Raw genomic sequence first — 17994 nt, 5'->3', positions numbered from 1 at the left:
CCGACTGATTGTTATAAAACAGGTCTACAGCTGTGGTGTCTCCCCACCGACTAATTGTTATAAAACAGATCTACAGCTGTGGTGTCTCCCCACCGACTGATTGTTATAAAACATGTCTACAGCTGTGGTGTCTCCTCACCGACTGATAGTTATAAAACAGGTCTACAGCTGTGGTGTCTCCTCACCGACTGATTGTTATAAAACAGATCTACAGCTGTGGTGTCTCCTCACCAACTGATTGTTATAAAACAGGTCTACAGCTGTGGTGTCTCCCCACCCACTGATTGTTATAAAACAGGTCTACAGCTGTGGTGTCTCCCCACCCACTGATTGTTATAAAACAGGTCTACAGCTGTGGTGTCTCCCCACCCACTGATTGTTGTAAAACAGGTCTACAGCTGTGGTGTCTCCCCACCGACTGATTGTTATAAAACAGGTCTACAGCTGTGGTGTCTCCCCACTGACCGATTGTTATAAAACAGGTCTACAGCTGTGGTGTCTCCTCACCGACTGATTGTTATAAAACAGGTCTACAGCTGTGGTGTCTCCTCACCGACTGATTGTTATAAAACAGGTCTACAGCTGTGGTGTCTCCCCACCGACTGATTGTTATAAAACAGGTCTACAGCTGTGGTGTCTCCCCACCGACTGATTGTTATAAAACAGGTCTACAGCTGTGGTGTCTCCCCACCGACTGATTGTTATAAAACAGATCTACAGCTGTGGTGTCTCCTCATCGACTGATTGTTATAAAACAGGTCTACAGCTGTGGTGTCCTCACTGACTGATTGTTATAAAACAGGTCTACAGCTGTGGTGTCTCCTCACCGACTGATTGTTATAAAACAGGTCTACAGCTGTGGTGTCTCCTCACCGACTGATTGTTATAAAACAGGTCTACAGCTGTGGTGTCTCCTCACCGACTAATTGTTATAAAACAGGTCTACAGCTGTGGTGTCTCCCCACCGACTGATTGTTATATAACAGGTCTACAGCTGTGGTGTCTCCCCACCGACTGATTGTTATAAAACAGATCTACAGCTGTGGTGTCTCCTCACCGACTGATTGTTATAAAACAGGTCTACAGCTGTGGTGTCTCCCCACCGACTGATTGTTATAAAACAGGTCTACAGCTGTGGTGTCTCCCCACCCACTGATTGTTATAAAACAGGTCTACAGCTGTGGTGTCTCCCCACCCACTGATTGTTATAAAACAGATCTACAGCTGTGGTGTCTCCCCACCGACTGATTGTTATAAAACTGGTCTACAGCTGTGGTGTCTCCCCACCGACTGATTGTTATAAAACAGGTCTACAGCTGTGGTGTCTCCTCACCGACTGATTGTTATAAAACAGGTCTACAGCTGTGGTGTCTCCCCACCGACTGATTGTTATATAACAGGTCTACAGCTGTGGTGTCTCCCCACCCACTGATTGTTATAAAACAGGTCTACAGCTGTGGTGTCTCCTCACCGACTGACACTTCGCTTCAAGAAGACATAATGTTGTTTGTTATATCTTTTCAAACTGAATGTATTATATTTTTTTGTATGGACAGCACATGTCAAAATTTTGATTGTTCTTAAAATATTAAATATTCTAATTTTTTTCTTGCAAAGATTTCCAAACCAGTACATACCCGGTATCAATTTCAGAATTTAATCTGAGATGAAATAGTTTTATCCTAGATTAAAGATTTTTTCATATTGCAAGTTAACCATGCAGAAATATATTTCTGTTCTGTTAAATCAGAACAAGATCAAAGTCCCCACCTACTACTTATATCCCTATAACTTGGTAATGAATTTTCTAACTAGATTTCCCCTATTCTATGATCGCCTAGATGGAGGTAAGGGATTATGTCTCTGATCTTCACAGCTAGACACAAGGAGGGTCAGGTACCGTGGCTGTACAGGAAATGAGATTTTATTATCTGTATGGGAAGGTCCCGGTGCAGATATACAATTTACCTGTACATATAAAAAGTATACAGGTTTTAAAGTCACGTTGAAAACCATTCAACCTATAGTTATGTACAAAGAAATTGGCTGTATGGGTGTTTGTGCATCATGAATATTAGACATCGACTACACCCGTTACCTATCCTTCTCGTACACAGGTTTTAAGGATGGTCGGCTACAAAACTTCACCATCTAATACATCAGTCATTAGATTATAAATCCATTAATTACAGATTAAACATCTCAAAATACATTATGTAATCTAAGTGTATTTTTTGTCTGCAATCTGCAATCTGAAAATGTCAACAACAACAAAAAAGACATGTAAGTTTTCTGGGCTTTCAAGAATTCTTGTCAATTAGTTTCATTGTGTCTAGACAGTTTTAGGGTGATGTACCTGATAACATTGTGATGAGAACATGTCCACTAAGTGGTGTTTAGTGTTACAGGTTTTTACCATATATAACCTTTAGTTCTACCTAGTGTAGTGTGCCAGTCCACACGGATTCTCTGAATGTCAACAGAGACTAATAGTCCTATGATAGTAGCATCTCAAAGGACGGACTCCTCATCCCTTTATCACCTTTTTTTCTGTCCCGAGAGTCATTTTCATAGAGTATACCAGATAGAAAAGTCTTCATGTTGTTTTTATTACCTTATATGCACGTCCTCACATAACTTCTATTACCTTATATGCACGCCCTCACATAACTTCTATTACCTTATATGCACGCCCTCACATAACTTTTATTACCGTATATGTACGTCCTAACATAACTTCTATTACCTTATATGTACATCCTAACATAACTTCTATTACCTTATATGTACATCCTAACATAGCTTCTATTACCTTATATGTACATCCTAACATAACTTCTATTACCTTATATGTACATCCTAACATAACTTCTATTACCTTATATGTACATCCTAACATAACTTCTATTACCTTATATGCACGTCCTAACATAACTTCTATTACCTTATATGTACGTCCTAACATAACTTCTATTACCTTATATGTACATCTTAACATAACTTCTATTACCTTATATGTACATCTTAACATAACTTCTATTACCTTATATGTACATCTTAACATAACTTCTATTACCTTATATGTACATCTTAACATAACTTCTATTACCTTATATGTACATCCTAACATAACTTCTATTACCTTATATGTACGTCCTAACATAACTTCTATTACCTTATATGTACATCCTAACATAACTTCTATTACCTTATATGCACGTCCTAACATAACTTCTATTACCTTATATGTACGTCCTAACATAACTTCTATTACCTTATATGTACATCCTAACATAACTTCTATTACCTTATATGTACATCCTAACATAACTTTTATTACCTTATATGTATGTCATCATATAACTTAATAACTGTATATAAGATACATGCATGTCAAAAAAATATTTTGTCCATCAAGACAGTCTAGTATGTAAATCGACACCTGTATTACCTAATATGTGAATCCTTGTATCACCTGTATTACCTAATATGTACGTCCTCATGTCACCTGTATTACCTAATATGTACGTCCTCACATCACCTGTATTACCTAATATGTACGTCCACACATCACCTGTATTACCTAATATGTACGTCCTCATGTCACATGTATTACCTAATATGTACGTCCTCACATCACCTGTATTACCTAATATGTACGTCCTCATGTCACCTGTACATGTATTACCTTATATGTACGTCCACACATCACCTGTATTACCTAATATGTACGTCCACACATCACCTGTATTACCTAATATGTACGTCCTCATGTCACATGTATTACCTAATATGTACGTCCTCACATCACCTGTATTACCTAATATGTACGTCCTCATGTCACCTGTACATGTATTACCTTATATGTACGTCCACACATCACCTGTATTACCTAATATGTACGTCCTCATGTCACAGGTATTACCTAATATGTACGTCCTCACATCACCTGTAATACCTAATATGTACGTCCTCACATCACCTAGCTGTATTACCTAATATGTACGTCCTCACATCACCTGTATTACCTAATATGTACGTCCTCATGTCACATGTATTACCTAATATGTACGTCCTCACATCACCTAGCTGTATTACCTAATATGTAAACCCTCACATCACCTGTATTACCTAATATGTACGTCCTCATGTCACCTGTATTACCTAATATGTCATCCTCATGTCACCTGTATTACCTAATATGTCATCCTCATGTCACCTGTAATACCTAATATGTACGTCCTCATGTCACCTGTATTACCTAATATGTACGTCCTCACATCACCTGTATTACCTAATACAGTGGAACTTCGTTAACTCGAAGTCGACGGGACCACGAAAAAACTTCGAGTTATCCGAGTGTTCGAATTAAGCGAGTTATCGTTTTTGGTGAAAAGTTTGGTCAATATTTGTCAACATTATATAATCATTATAACTTCGCTCTGTCGCTCATCAGTTTCGTGTGAAGACTGGTCAATACATGTAAATATATATGTAATGTTTCGTTATGTCACTTGTAATTTGGTGCAGTTTTGCCGATATACTGTCACGATAAAGTTTCTTTCACTTAGTCACTTCAATAACGATCTGATGTGCAAGTCATGTTTGCAAAAGGTAAACGATAAAACGGAATTCGACAAAATAACAAGTTATTAATGTCAAAACAAATAACCGTTTAAGTTTAACACAGATTGCATACAAAACGTAACAGAACCATTACCTTTTATTGGACATATATAAAATACTGTTTGATCGGCCTACTTACTTTTTATTGATAACCACGCCATTTCCATGTGTATTAGCATCGGAAGTTGGGCTGCGCATGTGCGTATAAAATGTTACTGTAACTGAGTTGGCATTTTATCCGATTTAATAGACAGCACTGACCGTTACAGTTGTACTCTGAACACCTCGGCAGTAATTACGCTATTGTTTCAGCAGTTTAAAGATTTAATAGGCGCCGGTGACTGTGTCATTTCTACACCTGTAAAAACATCAGCCGGGTAGATCTACCGGTGTGTCAGAGATTAGTTCCGCTTGAGCGAACGGGTAGATGAGTTGTTGACTATCGTGTGTACTGATATCGGCGACCGCCTTGGGAAATTACCTGATGTAAGTAAAGCAGTACTTTTTATCACCAAGACTTGTTGTTATAAGATTCAACCGACAATTTCTTTTATGAATTTATGAAACACTTATAATAGCATGTAGGTTAGTAGTGCCGATATGTTCAGTATTACAAACGGAATTTAGCTCTTAAAAAATGTCGGCGTTTGCCACCGATCGACGAAAATTATACTTCGAGTTATTCGAACATTTCAAGTAGGATTTTTATTGTTGGGACCAAATTTATACTTCGTATTATCCGAGTTTTTCGAGTTATCCGAATTCGAATTTTCCGAGTTTTTTTTACTAAGATAAAGAGAGAATTCGGCCGGGACCGGCGAGGTACTTCAAGTTAAGCGGGGTATTCGAGTTATCCGAGTTCGAGTTAACGAAGTTCCACTGTATGTACGTCCTCACGTCACCTGTATTACCTAATATGTACGTCCTCATGTCACCTGTATTACCTAATATGTACGTCCTCACATCACCTGTATTACTATGTACGTCCTCACATCACCTGTATTACCTAATATGTACGTCCTCATGTCACCTGTAATACCTAATATGTACGTCCTCACATCACCTGTATTACCTAATATGTACGTCCTCACGTCACCTGTATTACCTAATATGTACGTCCTCATGTCACCTGTATTACCTAATATGTACGTCCTCATGTCACCTGTAATTAACCTAGCTCATATATGTTTATTCTCAGACATTTTAATAATTTGTTTTCAAAGATACTCACCCAGAATCATCAGGGTTTTGACATTTGATGACACAAAGATGAGCCTCCCGAAACATTCCTATATGTCACCACAACACAGCATGGCCGAGGTATCATCCACCCATACCTGTGTGCTAAATGATTATCTCCAGTATATTATCTCCTCATGTCTACAGGAACACTGCTGTCAAAAGGCTGTCAAGGAAATTCTCTTCCTCATCCTTGTACATTGTCACATACCTGGGGTGGCATATCCTACAGATTCGGGGTTATTGATTGTTTAAATGCTATGTATATACAGGTAACACTATCTATATTTATAACGTCCAGCACTGACAACAGACTAGTTATATCTGTGTGATAGTGGGAGGAACGGTGACATCTCCCCTTTGTGACTAAATAAATAAGTGTGTTCTGGCTGAAAATCAGCTGTATTTATTTGATTCTGTCAGAACGAGGTTTGATCCTTGCCATACACTGTACTCCTGATCTCACTGCCTCAGGCACGGTTGGATAATCACTTCAAATTCACTGATGATGCAACTAATCACACATCTTTTTGTGTTTAGCCCATGTTCTTTTTAACATTTTTAAAGCCTGATCGCCTGACTGAAATGTCTGTAATCCTGTTACTGAGGGGAATCCTTTAGTACAACATTATTCCACATTTACGATCACACACATATTTTTGATAGATTTCATGCCCTTAACTTTACAACTTGAAGGTCAAAGGTCACATACCTGTACACAAAATTTACTAAGCAAGTCAGGTGATTTTTCCTCGTTTTTGGCAAACACACATAAAGCTATGTTATTAACACGTAGCCTCTGTCTGCCCTTGACCAGGAAATGGACCATTTCTGAACAAATGATGCGTTAATAGCTACTTTGAGGGTGAATATTTAACCCCCTGGTATAACAAATTATGGGTTATTTGTGTACTTTGGAGGGTGAATTTCTAACCCTCTGTTATAACAAATTGTGAGATGTAAGTGTACCTTTAAGGAGTGAATTTCTAACCCTCTATTATAATAATTATGAGATGTAAGTGTACCTTCAAGGGCTGAATATTTAACCCCCTGGTATAACAAATTATGGGTTATTTGTGCACTTTGGAGGGTGAATTTCTAACCCTCTGTTATAACAAATTGTGAGATGTAAGTGTACCTTTAAGGAGTGAATTTCTAACCCTCTGGTATAACAAATGAAGAGCGTATTTTTGAGGGTGAATTTCTAACCCTCTGTTATAACAAATGATGTGTTAAGAGTGTACCTTTGAGGGTGAATATCTTATCCCGTTATATCGATGCTTTACACCTTTATCTCTTCACGACCTTTTGACCCCTAAATAGCTATGTCAAACAAAGACTAAGTACATTACAGATAAAGGACTATATATCTTTTAAAACCTACAGGTACATTAACACTAAAACTAATAATCAAGGTACATTTACAGGTATTTTAAACACATTTGTAGTGCTATCTTTTAAAACCTATAGGTAATAAATGTACAGAAATTTCAATCATGTGTGGTACGTTGCTATCTTTTAAATAACCAGGAATAGTGAACATATAAAGACAAGCTACACCTCAAGGTTACTTATAATTTTATCAAGGTCAATGCTCTTGAAATATACACACTGTACTGTGTATGTCCTTCCTAATAACAAACCTCTAAAGGCTGATACACAGAGATGTCTTCAAGTGGTCTAATTATAGACATCAAACTAACATCATCTCACACTACATCACCTCAAAGATTGTACGATCATCAAACTAACATTACATCACCACAAAGATTGTACGATCATCAAAATAAAACTTTATCACCTCAAAGATTGAACGATCATCAAACTAACACTTTATCACCTCAAAGATTGTACGATTATCAAACTAACACTTTATCACCACAAAGATTGTACGATTATCAAACTAACACATTATCACCACAAAGATTGTACGATTATCAAACTAACACTTTATCACCACAAAGATTGTAGGATCATCAAAATAAAACTTTATCACCTCAAAGATTGTACGATTATCAAACTAACATTACATCACCACAAAGATTGTAGGATCATCAAAATAAAACTTTATCACCTCAAAGATTGTACGATCATCAAACTAACACTTTATCACCTCAAAGATTGTACGACCATCAAACTAACATTACATCACCACAAAGATTGTACGATTATCAAACTAACACTTTAATTTATCACCTCAAAGATTGTACGATTATCAAACTAACATTACATCACCACAAAGATTGTACGATTATCAAACTAACACTACATCACCACAAAGATTGTACGATCATCAAACCAACACTTTATCACCACAAAGATTGTACGATTATCAAACTAACACTACATCACCACAAAGATTGGACGATTATCAAACTAACACTTTATCACCACAAAGATTGTACAACCATCAAACTAACACTACATCACCACAAAGATTGTACGATTATCAAACTAACACTTTATCACCTCAAAGATTGTACGATTATCAAACTAACACTTTATCACCTCAAAGATTGTACGATTATCAAACTAACACTTTATCACCACAAAGATTGTACGATTATCAAACTAACACTACATCACCTCAAAGATTGTACAACCATCAAACTAACACTTTATCACCACAAAGATTGTACGATTATCAAACTAACACTTTATCACCACAAAGATTGTACGATTATCAAACTAACACTTTATCACCACAAAGATTGTACGATTATCAAACTAACACTACATCACCTCAAAGATTGTACGACCATCAAACTAACACTTTATCACCACAAAGATTGTACGATTATCAAACTAACACTTTATCACCACAAAGATTGTACGATTATCAAACTAACACTACATCACCTCAAAGATTGTACGACCATCAAACTAACACTTTATCACCTCAAAGATTGTACGATTATCAAACTAACACTTTATCACCACAAAGATTGTACGATTATCAAACTAACATTACATCACCACAAAGATTGAACGATTATCAAACTAACATTACATCACCACAAAGATTGTATGATTATCAAACTAACACTTTATCACCTCAAAGATTGTACGATTATCAAACTAACACTACATCACCTCAAAGATTGTACGATTATCAAACTAACACTTTATCACCACAAAGATTGTACGATTATCAAACTAACACTACATCACCTCAAAGATTGTACGATTATCAAACTAACATTACATCACCACAAAGATTGTACGATTATCAAACTAACATTACATCACCTCAAAGATTGTACGATTATCAAACTAACATTACATCACCTCAAAGATTGTACGATTATCAAACTAACACTACATCACCTCAAAGATTGTACGATTATCAAACTAACACTACATCACCTCAAAGATTGTACGACCATCAAACTAACACTTTATCACCTCAAAGATTGTACGATTATCAAACTAACACTTTATCACCACAAAGATTGTACGATTATCAAACTAACATTACATCACCACAAAGATTGAACGATTATCAAACTAACATTACATCACCACAAAGATTGTATGATTATCAAACTAACACTTTATCACCTCAAAGATTGTACGATTATCAAACTAACACTACATCACCTCAAAGATTGTACGATTATCAAACTAACACTTTATCACCACAAAGATTGTACGATTATCAAACTAACACTACATCACCTCAAAGATTGTACGATTATCAAACTAACATTACATCACCACAAAGATTGTACGATTATCAAACTAACATTACATCACCTCAAAGATTGTACGATTATCAAACTAACATTACATCACCTCAAAGATTGTACGATTATCAAACTAACACTACATCACCTCAAAGATTGTACGATTATCAAACTAACACTACATCACCTCAAAGATTGTACGATTATCAAATTAACACTTTATCACCTCAAAGATTGTACGATTATCAAACTAACACTACATCACCTCAAAGATTGTACGATTATCAAACTAACATTCCATCACCACAAAGATTGTACGATTATCAAACTAACACTACATCACCTCAAAGATTGTACGATTATCAAACTAACACTACATCACCTCAAAGATTGTACGATTATCAAACTAACATTCCATCACCACAAAGATTGTACGATTATCAAACTAACACTACATCACCTCAAAGATTGTACGATTATCAAATTAACACTTTATCACCTCAAAGATTGTACGATTATCAAATTAACACTTTATCACCTCAAAGATTGTACGGTTATCAAATTAACACTTTATCACCTCAAAGATTGTATAATCATCAGAATTTCTCAATAGATTTAGTAATCGATTATAAACAGAGAAATGTGCATTTTGATCAGTTTATAATTTAAATATAGAGAAATGTGTACTGCAGTTTATAATAAAATATTTACATCTCTCCCTTCTTCAGCTAAGTAAACTCTGACTGCGAATAAATTAGCCTATACGCAGTGAGAAAAGCCTTAGCGGATTAATAAGTGCTGGAATCAGTACAATAATTATGATGTCGTCTAGCTATTTGTGATGTTACCAGAACGTCAACTAGACAGCGCCATTTTTAAAGGACTGATCAACGCAATTTTAGCGTTTTCTCCTGTTACTGATTATCTCTGCACAAAAATTAAAGCTAATGTCAAATGAGTATTTTGTCAAAAAAATGTAACTGAATATTGCAGAAATGAGTGCATATTTAACTTCTCCTTGAGGTAAGCTAGCAGCAGATGTCTGAAGTGTGCACTTCCAAGAGAACATTTGACCACGTCACTACTAAATCTGTGTCAATACACGCTGTGCTTGACAACCATAGTTAATCTGAGATAGAAATTGTGGATTGTAAATATATCAATTAATTAAAAACATTTAAGATATTAAACAAAAAATATTGAGTTGTAACTTTTAATTTTGTTAACAATTCTGGTGTCTTTACGTAAATTATCTTAGCAACAATAGCCGCATGCCGTAGTTACCAAGGTTGCAATACACTTTGGATTCTATTTTCTTTGTACTGTATTTAAAATGATTTGTTTGATATAAATATAAGGATTGTACCTCATTTTGACTGCGTGTACAGTAGTATGACCGCAGTTGGCAACGAACGTACTCTATGGAGTACTAACACGCTAACCGTTGCGACTGCGGGCATACTACCATATACAGTCAAAAAGGTACAATCCCTAATTACTTATTGAATCTGTTCTCAGACATTTGGGACTGATTTCCTTGTGTTAAATTAATAGTTGTGGTCGACTGAACTGGTTGTTACACCAAAACTATTGGATTTCATCAAGACACTTTGATTACAAAAATGTTTGTCTATAAGTTTAAAGTACTTCTTGTCTACAGTTTTAATGTCACTTTTTAATTCACTCATGTTTTAATTGCCATCCAATATTCAATAGATGCCAGGCCTTCTAGTAAAACTGATGTAATATCCATAAAACTCAAATTTCTGTTTTGAAAAATTCTTGATTTATCATCTAAAATTAGGCATCATAATTTCTGCTGAGATGCATCATTATATATGATTCATACAGAAATATCTGTGGAAAACTCAGAAAACTTTCCCACGACAAGACACGGTGAAGACACGTTAGTGAACTTTTCTCATATCCTGATCCAACATAAACATGCCACCAACACTAGAATAAAAGACTGACGCAGACTGAAAACCTTCACTGAGTCAGTAATATTGTCATAACTGTCGACCGCCCACATCTTTACCTGTAAAATGTTGATCCATGATGGTCCATGTAGTGTTTGCTCACACTACCAAAAACATGTTTTCTTCACTAATTTCATTGCTTTACCTGTGTATTCATGCTTTAAGAACTTTCATTAAATATCGGGTAATGCCATTTCCAACGGATGATATATGTTATAGTTACATGAAATAACTCTGTTAGCAGCACCTATACTAGTAATTGATTTATCTGGTCAAAAATGGAACTGATCATCAATAGGAATCAGGATACTGTCAGTCAAAGTCAAAGTCTTTAAGGTTATGTATTTGAAAAAGTTTTTTCACTATATCGAAATGTTATCTGTGGAGGCCTCCATTACTGCATATATAGTCTTACTGAAACTCCTAAGAAAGCAGTCTTCTTATTGGTTAAAATTCCTGAAGAAATATTGTGTGTAACAACGAAAAGTGAACCAATCATCAGCGGGGTACTGACGATGACTTGTACATGAGAAACTGGATAAATAACTAAATTTCTCTGTCACACACTTGTATATGAGAAGGGATAAATAACTAAATTTCTCTGTCACACACTTGTATATGAGAACCGATAAATAACTAAATTTCTCTGTCACACACATGTATATGAGAAGGGATAAATAACTAAATTTCTCTATCACACACTTGTATATGAGAAGGGATAAATAACTAAATTTCTCTGTCACACACATGTATATGAGAAGGGATAAATAACTAAATTTCTCTGTCACACACTTGTATATGAGAAGGGATATGAACAATATGTGATTATAATATAATAGCATTTAAAGATTCAATACAATCGAACGCAACACAGAAGACAACTTTAACTACCCTCGATCTTCACATCAACAGGTAACTTATACAGAATACCTGTACTTCAGGTACATTTGATGTCAGACCACCCTTCACAGTATGACATTCCACAAGTAAAATCTTCCTACAGGCGTCAGGTTACTGTCCTTATACCCTACTATAACAGCTAGCTACAGTAGTAGTATAAATTTATTCCTTTATACGTAAGACAGGCAAATTTATGTCTAAGTATGCATAGAAACTTTCCAGTTTATTTCTATCAAAGACAGGCAAACTTCAGCTCAGATGGTACCCTTCTACATCACAGATACATTGTCACATCATATTTGTGACATCACAATAGTATATAATATTACACGTATATTACGTATACATTATCTATGACATGGCTGTATGAATCGGTAGACCCGTTCTGTGACAGCTAGATAATCTACTCTAAACTCCGATCAGACACCATGCATAGTGCTACTGTTCATTACAGTGAATGACAAAACCATCTAAGGGTGTTAGTGAAGGTGACCTTGACCTAATTCCAGAGTTTTCCTATGAAGATGAACTCGCAGTATTTCATGAACAAATGCAACAACGGCAACAAAAACAGAACAACAACTTATGTACAACACAAGTGACAAATATCATGAATACATAAGTACAGTGAATAAAAAAAACATGAGTGATTTATGTGAATGATAACGATGGTGATGATGTGAAACAGTGAGCACAAACAATAATTGTACGTCAATGTGAACGTACCTCCTCTGTCGGCCTGGAGACTTGAGACTGGAATCATCTAATTCATCTGGCTCTTCCCCGTCCAAACCATCATCCTGTAAATGTCACCAAACAATAACATATAAAATTTCCCACTATTACAGAGACAAGAAGGTCCCAGTACATCACAATTAACATTGCTGTCATTTGGTGGGGAAATATAGACGCCATCCAACATGTTATACAAGTAAAACTGACCATAATCGTAGACTCCAAAATTCTGACCGGTCGCCTGCTTATGATCTTTTCAAAATCCAAGGCTTTGACCCCCAAATCTGTCTGACGGCTATTGAGTTAATTTGTATGTAATGCTGGAAGAACTACCTATTGATGCGTTCATTGTATCTTATATTGGTTTCTGTGGTTAATAATTGTTCGTAATTGTGCTGCTAATCATAATAGGTTCCACCTCTTGTCCCAACGGAAGTGTTCTGGGGCCACAGCCTACCCTCAAGTTTCCTCCTAATGATACAAGCTATATCATACTATGTACTATCTTTGTAGTCCACAACTTTCCCCAGGAAGACATCAGATACACCATACTTCCTGACCATGTCCGACCACATGGACAATGTTTAAGTATATTTATGGTACACCTCTAATATAATCATGCATTGTCAAAAAATGTCATATTCCTTATATATATAGTACATGTATTTTTGGATAATTTTGAATTTTGACCAGAAAATGCTTTTCAAATTGCTGTTTCTGTGTTATTTTTGATGACTTGACCTTGAAAAATAACATGCATCTTCATAAGAGCATTTTTATTCTATATATGATCAAAATAAACCGTTTATAAAAGAATTTTTGAGCATTTGACCCCGGCCCTGTGACCTTGAACAAAGGTCATGGTCAATGAAAAGTTAAAATGCACATGTTATCAGTATGTCAAATATCTAATTTGTAAAGATATCCTGGGGTAACAGAAAACAACACTCATTTTTTGGGGAGAATTTTGAATTTTGGCAGGAAAATGAACATTTTTCAAAGTGCCATTATACATTTTTGTGCCAATTTTTATTTTTCAAAATGCCATTATATATTTCTGCGCCAATTTTTATTGCACTATCATAAAATTAGCACATTTCATCCTAGTGAATCATGTTCTTTAGTATTCAATGAAACCAGGCAAATATGAGTGATAGCCATTGCTTGGTTTCAGAGAAGAAGTCATTTATATCAATAGCGCAAAAATGACCCCTTTTGGCCCCGTCCCAGAGGCCCCCAGGGGGTCAGCCCCATCATTTGTACAATTCTGAGTCCCCTACCCATAGGGATGCTTCTGACCAAATTTGGTCAAATTCTGATGTGTGGTTATGAAGAAGAAGTCAATTGTTGACGGACGGACGGACGGACGACAGACGGACGGACGGACGACAGACGGACGGACGCAAGGGTATGGCATAAGCTCACCTTGGTCCTTCGGACCAGGTGAGCTAAAAACTATTCATTTTTTATTTTTTTTTATTTTTGACCTTTATTTGATTTCATACTGGGACTTTGACCTTGACATTGACATATTTCCTGATAACATGTTACGGAGAAAAGTTCATGACCATGCACTAAACAATGCACTTATAGCTTTAAAGGAATAGAACGATCGGAAAAAGAACCAGATTTGGCAGATTTAAAAAAATATATATTATTTTATTATTTGACCCTTGTCGACCTTGAATGAAGGTCAAGGTCAATGAAAATTAACTTCTTTTGTAGCCACTCTTACATACTATTGTACATGTTGAGCAAAATATCAAGTCTGTATGTGTATAGATTAAGGAGCTGAAACATTCTAAGTGCATTTTCCCCCTGATTTTTTAAATTTTGGCAGGAAAAACTTGCTTGTTCATATATGATAGAAAAATCACTCAATTTGAGACTTTAATTTTTGACCTAAATTTGAACCCACAGTGAGAAAATTTAGCCCCGAGTATGAACTACATGACACACTGAGCGACGAATGTTGATAAATTTAGTTATTGTCGTTCAAAAAGCATTTTTTTAAATCTAATTTTAGATCGATGACCTTGACCTTTGAACTTATGATCCCCAAAATGTTAGTGTCAATAATCAGCTTAAATTATAGTTCTCTTTCATGTACTCTACTAAGAAATTATAACTTTTCAACTGTTTTCGTTTTTGAATGAAAGTGTTATCAAGAAGTGTTAAGAATAATAAGAAGAAAGAAGAGGAAGAAAAAAAAACCAGTGATAACAATAGGGATTTACATCCAAAATTGAAATCCCTAATTAAGTTCTGACACCTCCAGAATAGTCATATATCATACTATCATAATTATTGCTTACATTTGTAATATATTGTTACTCTGTTTATATAATATGTGTGTGAGTAATTAACTAATGAACAATCAATTGTTATAAATTTAATGAAGAAACAACTTCTAAAGTGTTTGGGAAATTCACAATAGTGAAAAAAACTTATCAATGTAATAAAGTGAAAAAATATCCTTAACATGTATTGTGTGATCAGAGTTATCTCCCTTCAACTGACCACTAAAGATGATTAGCTTGCATTTTGATATAGTTCTATTCATAAAATACATTTGTTCTACCCATTTTAGGGCTGTATATGGGCAAATAATATATCTTAATAACATTTATTAAGTTCCTCTCTATCCAGTATTTCAATACTAGCACAAATGGAAAATGTGGAATACTGTATGGTCATAATTATGTAATAAGATTGATTATATTGCATGTAAGCATATATTAAGTTCCAGATTAACGATATGTTTTCATTTGTAGTAGCATGTATTTTTTTTTTTTCTAATCTGTGTAAAAGTACAAAGTCAGTACACAGAAAACCAAACATAGCCAGACCAACAAGGTACGTTTTAGGCTTTGGTTTGGGTTTCCCTGGCCGATGACAAAAATAAACTGTAAATATATGCACAGAAGTTGAAACCATTTGTGAGACTTCTCATATTAATTAGTATTTTATGATGGAGTGCATCCTATATAAAACATTAAAATTTCATATTTTGGTATATTTTATTGAAAACCATACCTCTTTTATCTATTTGACAACTTTTGTTTGAATAGCTTTCATTTTTTTATGATTTTGTTTTTGTTTTATACCTTTCAAAATGCTATTTTTTAACACTCCAAATAAAAATCAAAAAAAAAATTTAAAAAAAGTTGTTTATAATGAGAGAAAGATGTGTGGATTTTAATAAAATATACTGATGTTTTATATTGGGCACACTCAATCACATATACATGGTCTTACAAAATCGAGACTCTCTTGACTCTCTGAGTGTCTGGGTGCATTTTTCCGCTCCTACTGTGACACATGTACAATTTCATAGAATACAATTCAAGTCAGCTCAGGTAGAGCAATCCATTGGCATATGACATTATAATATGAATCTATATAATATATATATAATATGATTAAATACAGTTAAATGCATTGTATGGATCAAACTACTAGTTACTATGGAAGTCATCAGAGTAGAACCTATATGGTGGTATGAAAACTGGCCCAGATTACTTAATTCTTTAACATTACCAGTTTATAGTAAATTGATAAACTCATAGACAGCAAGATTAACCCGATAATGTTGCTTTTTATATTTTATTCTAAGATCGTTAAAGGAGAGACATTTAAATCAAAAATGGTATTCATCTTCTACATTATTTTTACAGGAAGGACAAAATCTTAAATTATGAGGTATTTTCCAATGCCGTCCTGTTTCTATTAGCAGACTGGACTGGGTCGAACATGGGTGACCAGGTAGCTCAGTCAGTAGAGCATCCAGCTAGTGTTCAGAGGTCCCGGGTTCGAACCCAGCCCTGGCCGCTACATTTTCTCCTCTCCTGTTACAAAATTGGTGCCCAACTAAAAAACCTGCGGTGGTGGTATAAGGGTCTCATGTGTCTTCAAAGGCGTATACTTGAGAAAAAAAAAAGGAGGGAGGTGTGTAGCGGGACTGGACTGGGTCGATCATCGGTGACCAGGTAGCTCAATCGGAAGAGCATCCGGCTAGTGTTCGGAGGTCCCGGGTTCGAACCCCGACCTGGCCGCTACATTTTCTCCTCTCCTGTTACATATATATATAGCTAAGTTAACTTCCCATCATAACTCACCATTGTTGGTGTCATTGATTAGTCTTCAACTTTTACTGACACATCTACTCAATTGACTGGTATTGAAATTAATTAAGTGATACAATTATTATCAATTATAATATCCATGTTGAATTGATTTTAGAATCAATTGTTTAGCACATTTTCAATTCTGTCATGGAAGGCAACACACAGTGTGCAAAACTGAAGGCTAACAAGTTCTGATTGAAAACGAGAGTGCATCTAATAGAACTAACAAATACTAATTCATCCCTGAACAGGTTATGTGGTCCAAATTTAAGTCATCAACATGACAGCGACACATATGAAAACATTGCTGTTTAAGTAAACAAAAACCGTAATCTAGTTTATTCTCTTATATGTTTGTGCGATATAAATGTAGATAAATAGCTTAAATATTTAATTATCTCTTATCTACAGTTCAGTTACGAACCAGGTGTAGGCCTAGCAGAATTTGGATTCTCAGATAGGAACCAGACCACGGTATTTGTTTTACTTACCGAATCTGGCGAATTGCTTGGACTTGGCGATCGTTGTACGGTAACTAAAGCCATATTCCGCTGCAATCACACCATATTAAGAACACATTGCCAAATATACTTATATACGGCTATATAAGAAACCAAGAACAACGTCAAACACTTCCTTCCTCAAAAGATTTCCGCAACATGCGCATTATAAACCGGAAGTTTAAACGAAGCGTACAACTGA

The 17994-nt window shown here is 35.4% G+C and overlaps 1 protein-coding gene across 3 annotated transcripts in view; it reads right to left on the bottom strand.

Moving 5' to 3' along the window:
• Nucleotides 1–17939, bottom strand: part of LOC117333607 (protein phosphatase Slingshot homolog 1-like) — a 75766-nt gene extending 57827 nt beyond the window's left edge. For 2 of the 3 annotated variants that reach the window (XM_033892986.1, XM_033892987.1), the window contains exons 1-2: nucleotides 17784–17939; nucleotides 13157–13230 (exon numbers count right to left, since the gene is read on the bottom strand). In XM_033892986.1, coding sequence (XP_033748877.1) covers nucleotides 13157–13230; nucleotides 17784–17837 — 128 coding nt within the window. In that variant the 5' untranslated portion in view covers nucleotides 17838–17939. Of the gene's footprint in view, nucleotides 1–5857; nucleotides 6295–13156; nucleotides 13231–17783 lie in introns of those variants that run through there. The other variant, XM_033892989.1, reaches the window with a different exon arrangement.
• Between the last annotated feature and the right edge of the window lie 55 nt (nucleotides 17940–17994).

The sequence above is a fragment of the Pecten maximus genome, chromosome 8, assembly GCF_902652985.1.
Source record: "Pecten maximus chromosome 8, xPecMax1.1, whole genome shotgun sequence".
Classification (NCBI taxonomy): Eukaryota; Metazoa; Mollusca; class Bivalvia; order Pectinida; family Pectinidae; genus Pecten; species Pecten maximus.
The sequence above is the reverse complement of the archived record's forward strand: the minus strand, read 5'-3'. Positions and strand labels throughout refer to the sequence as shown.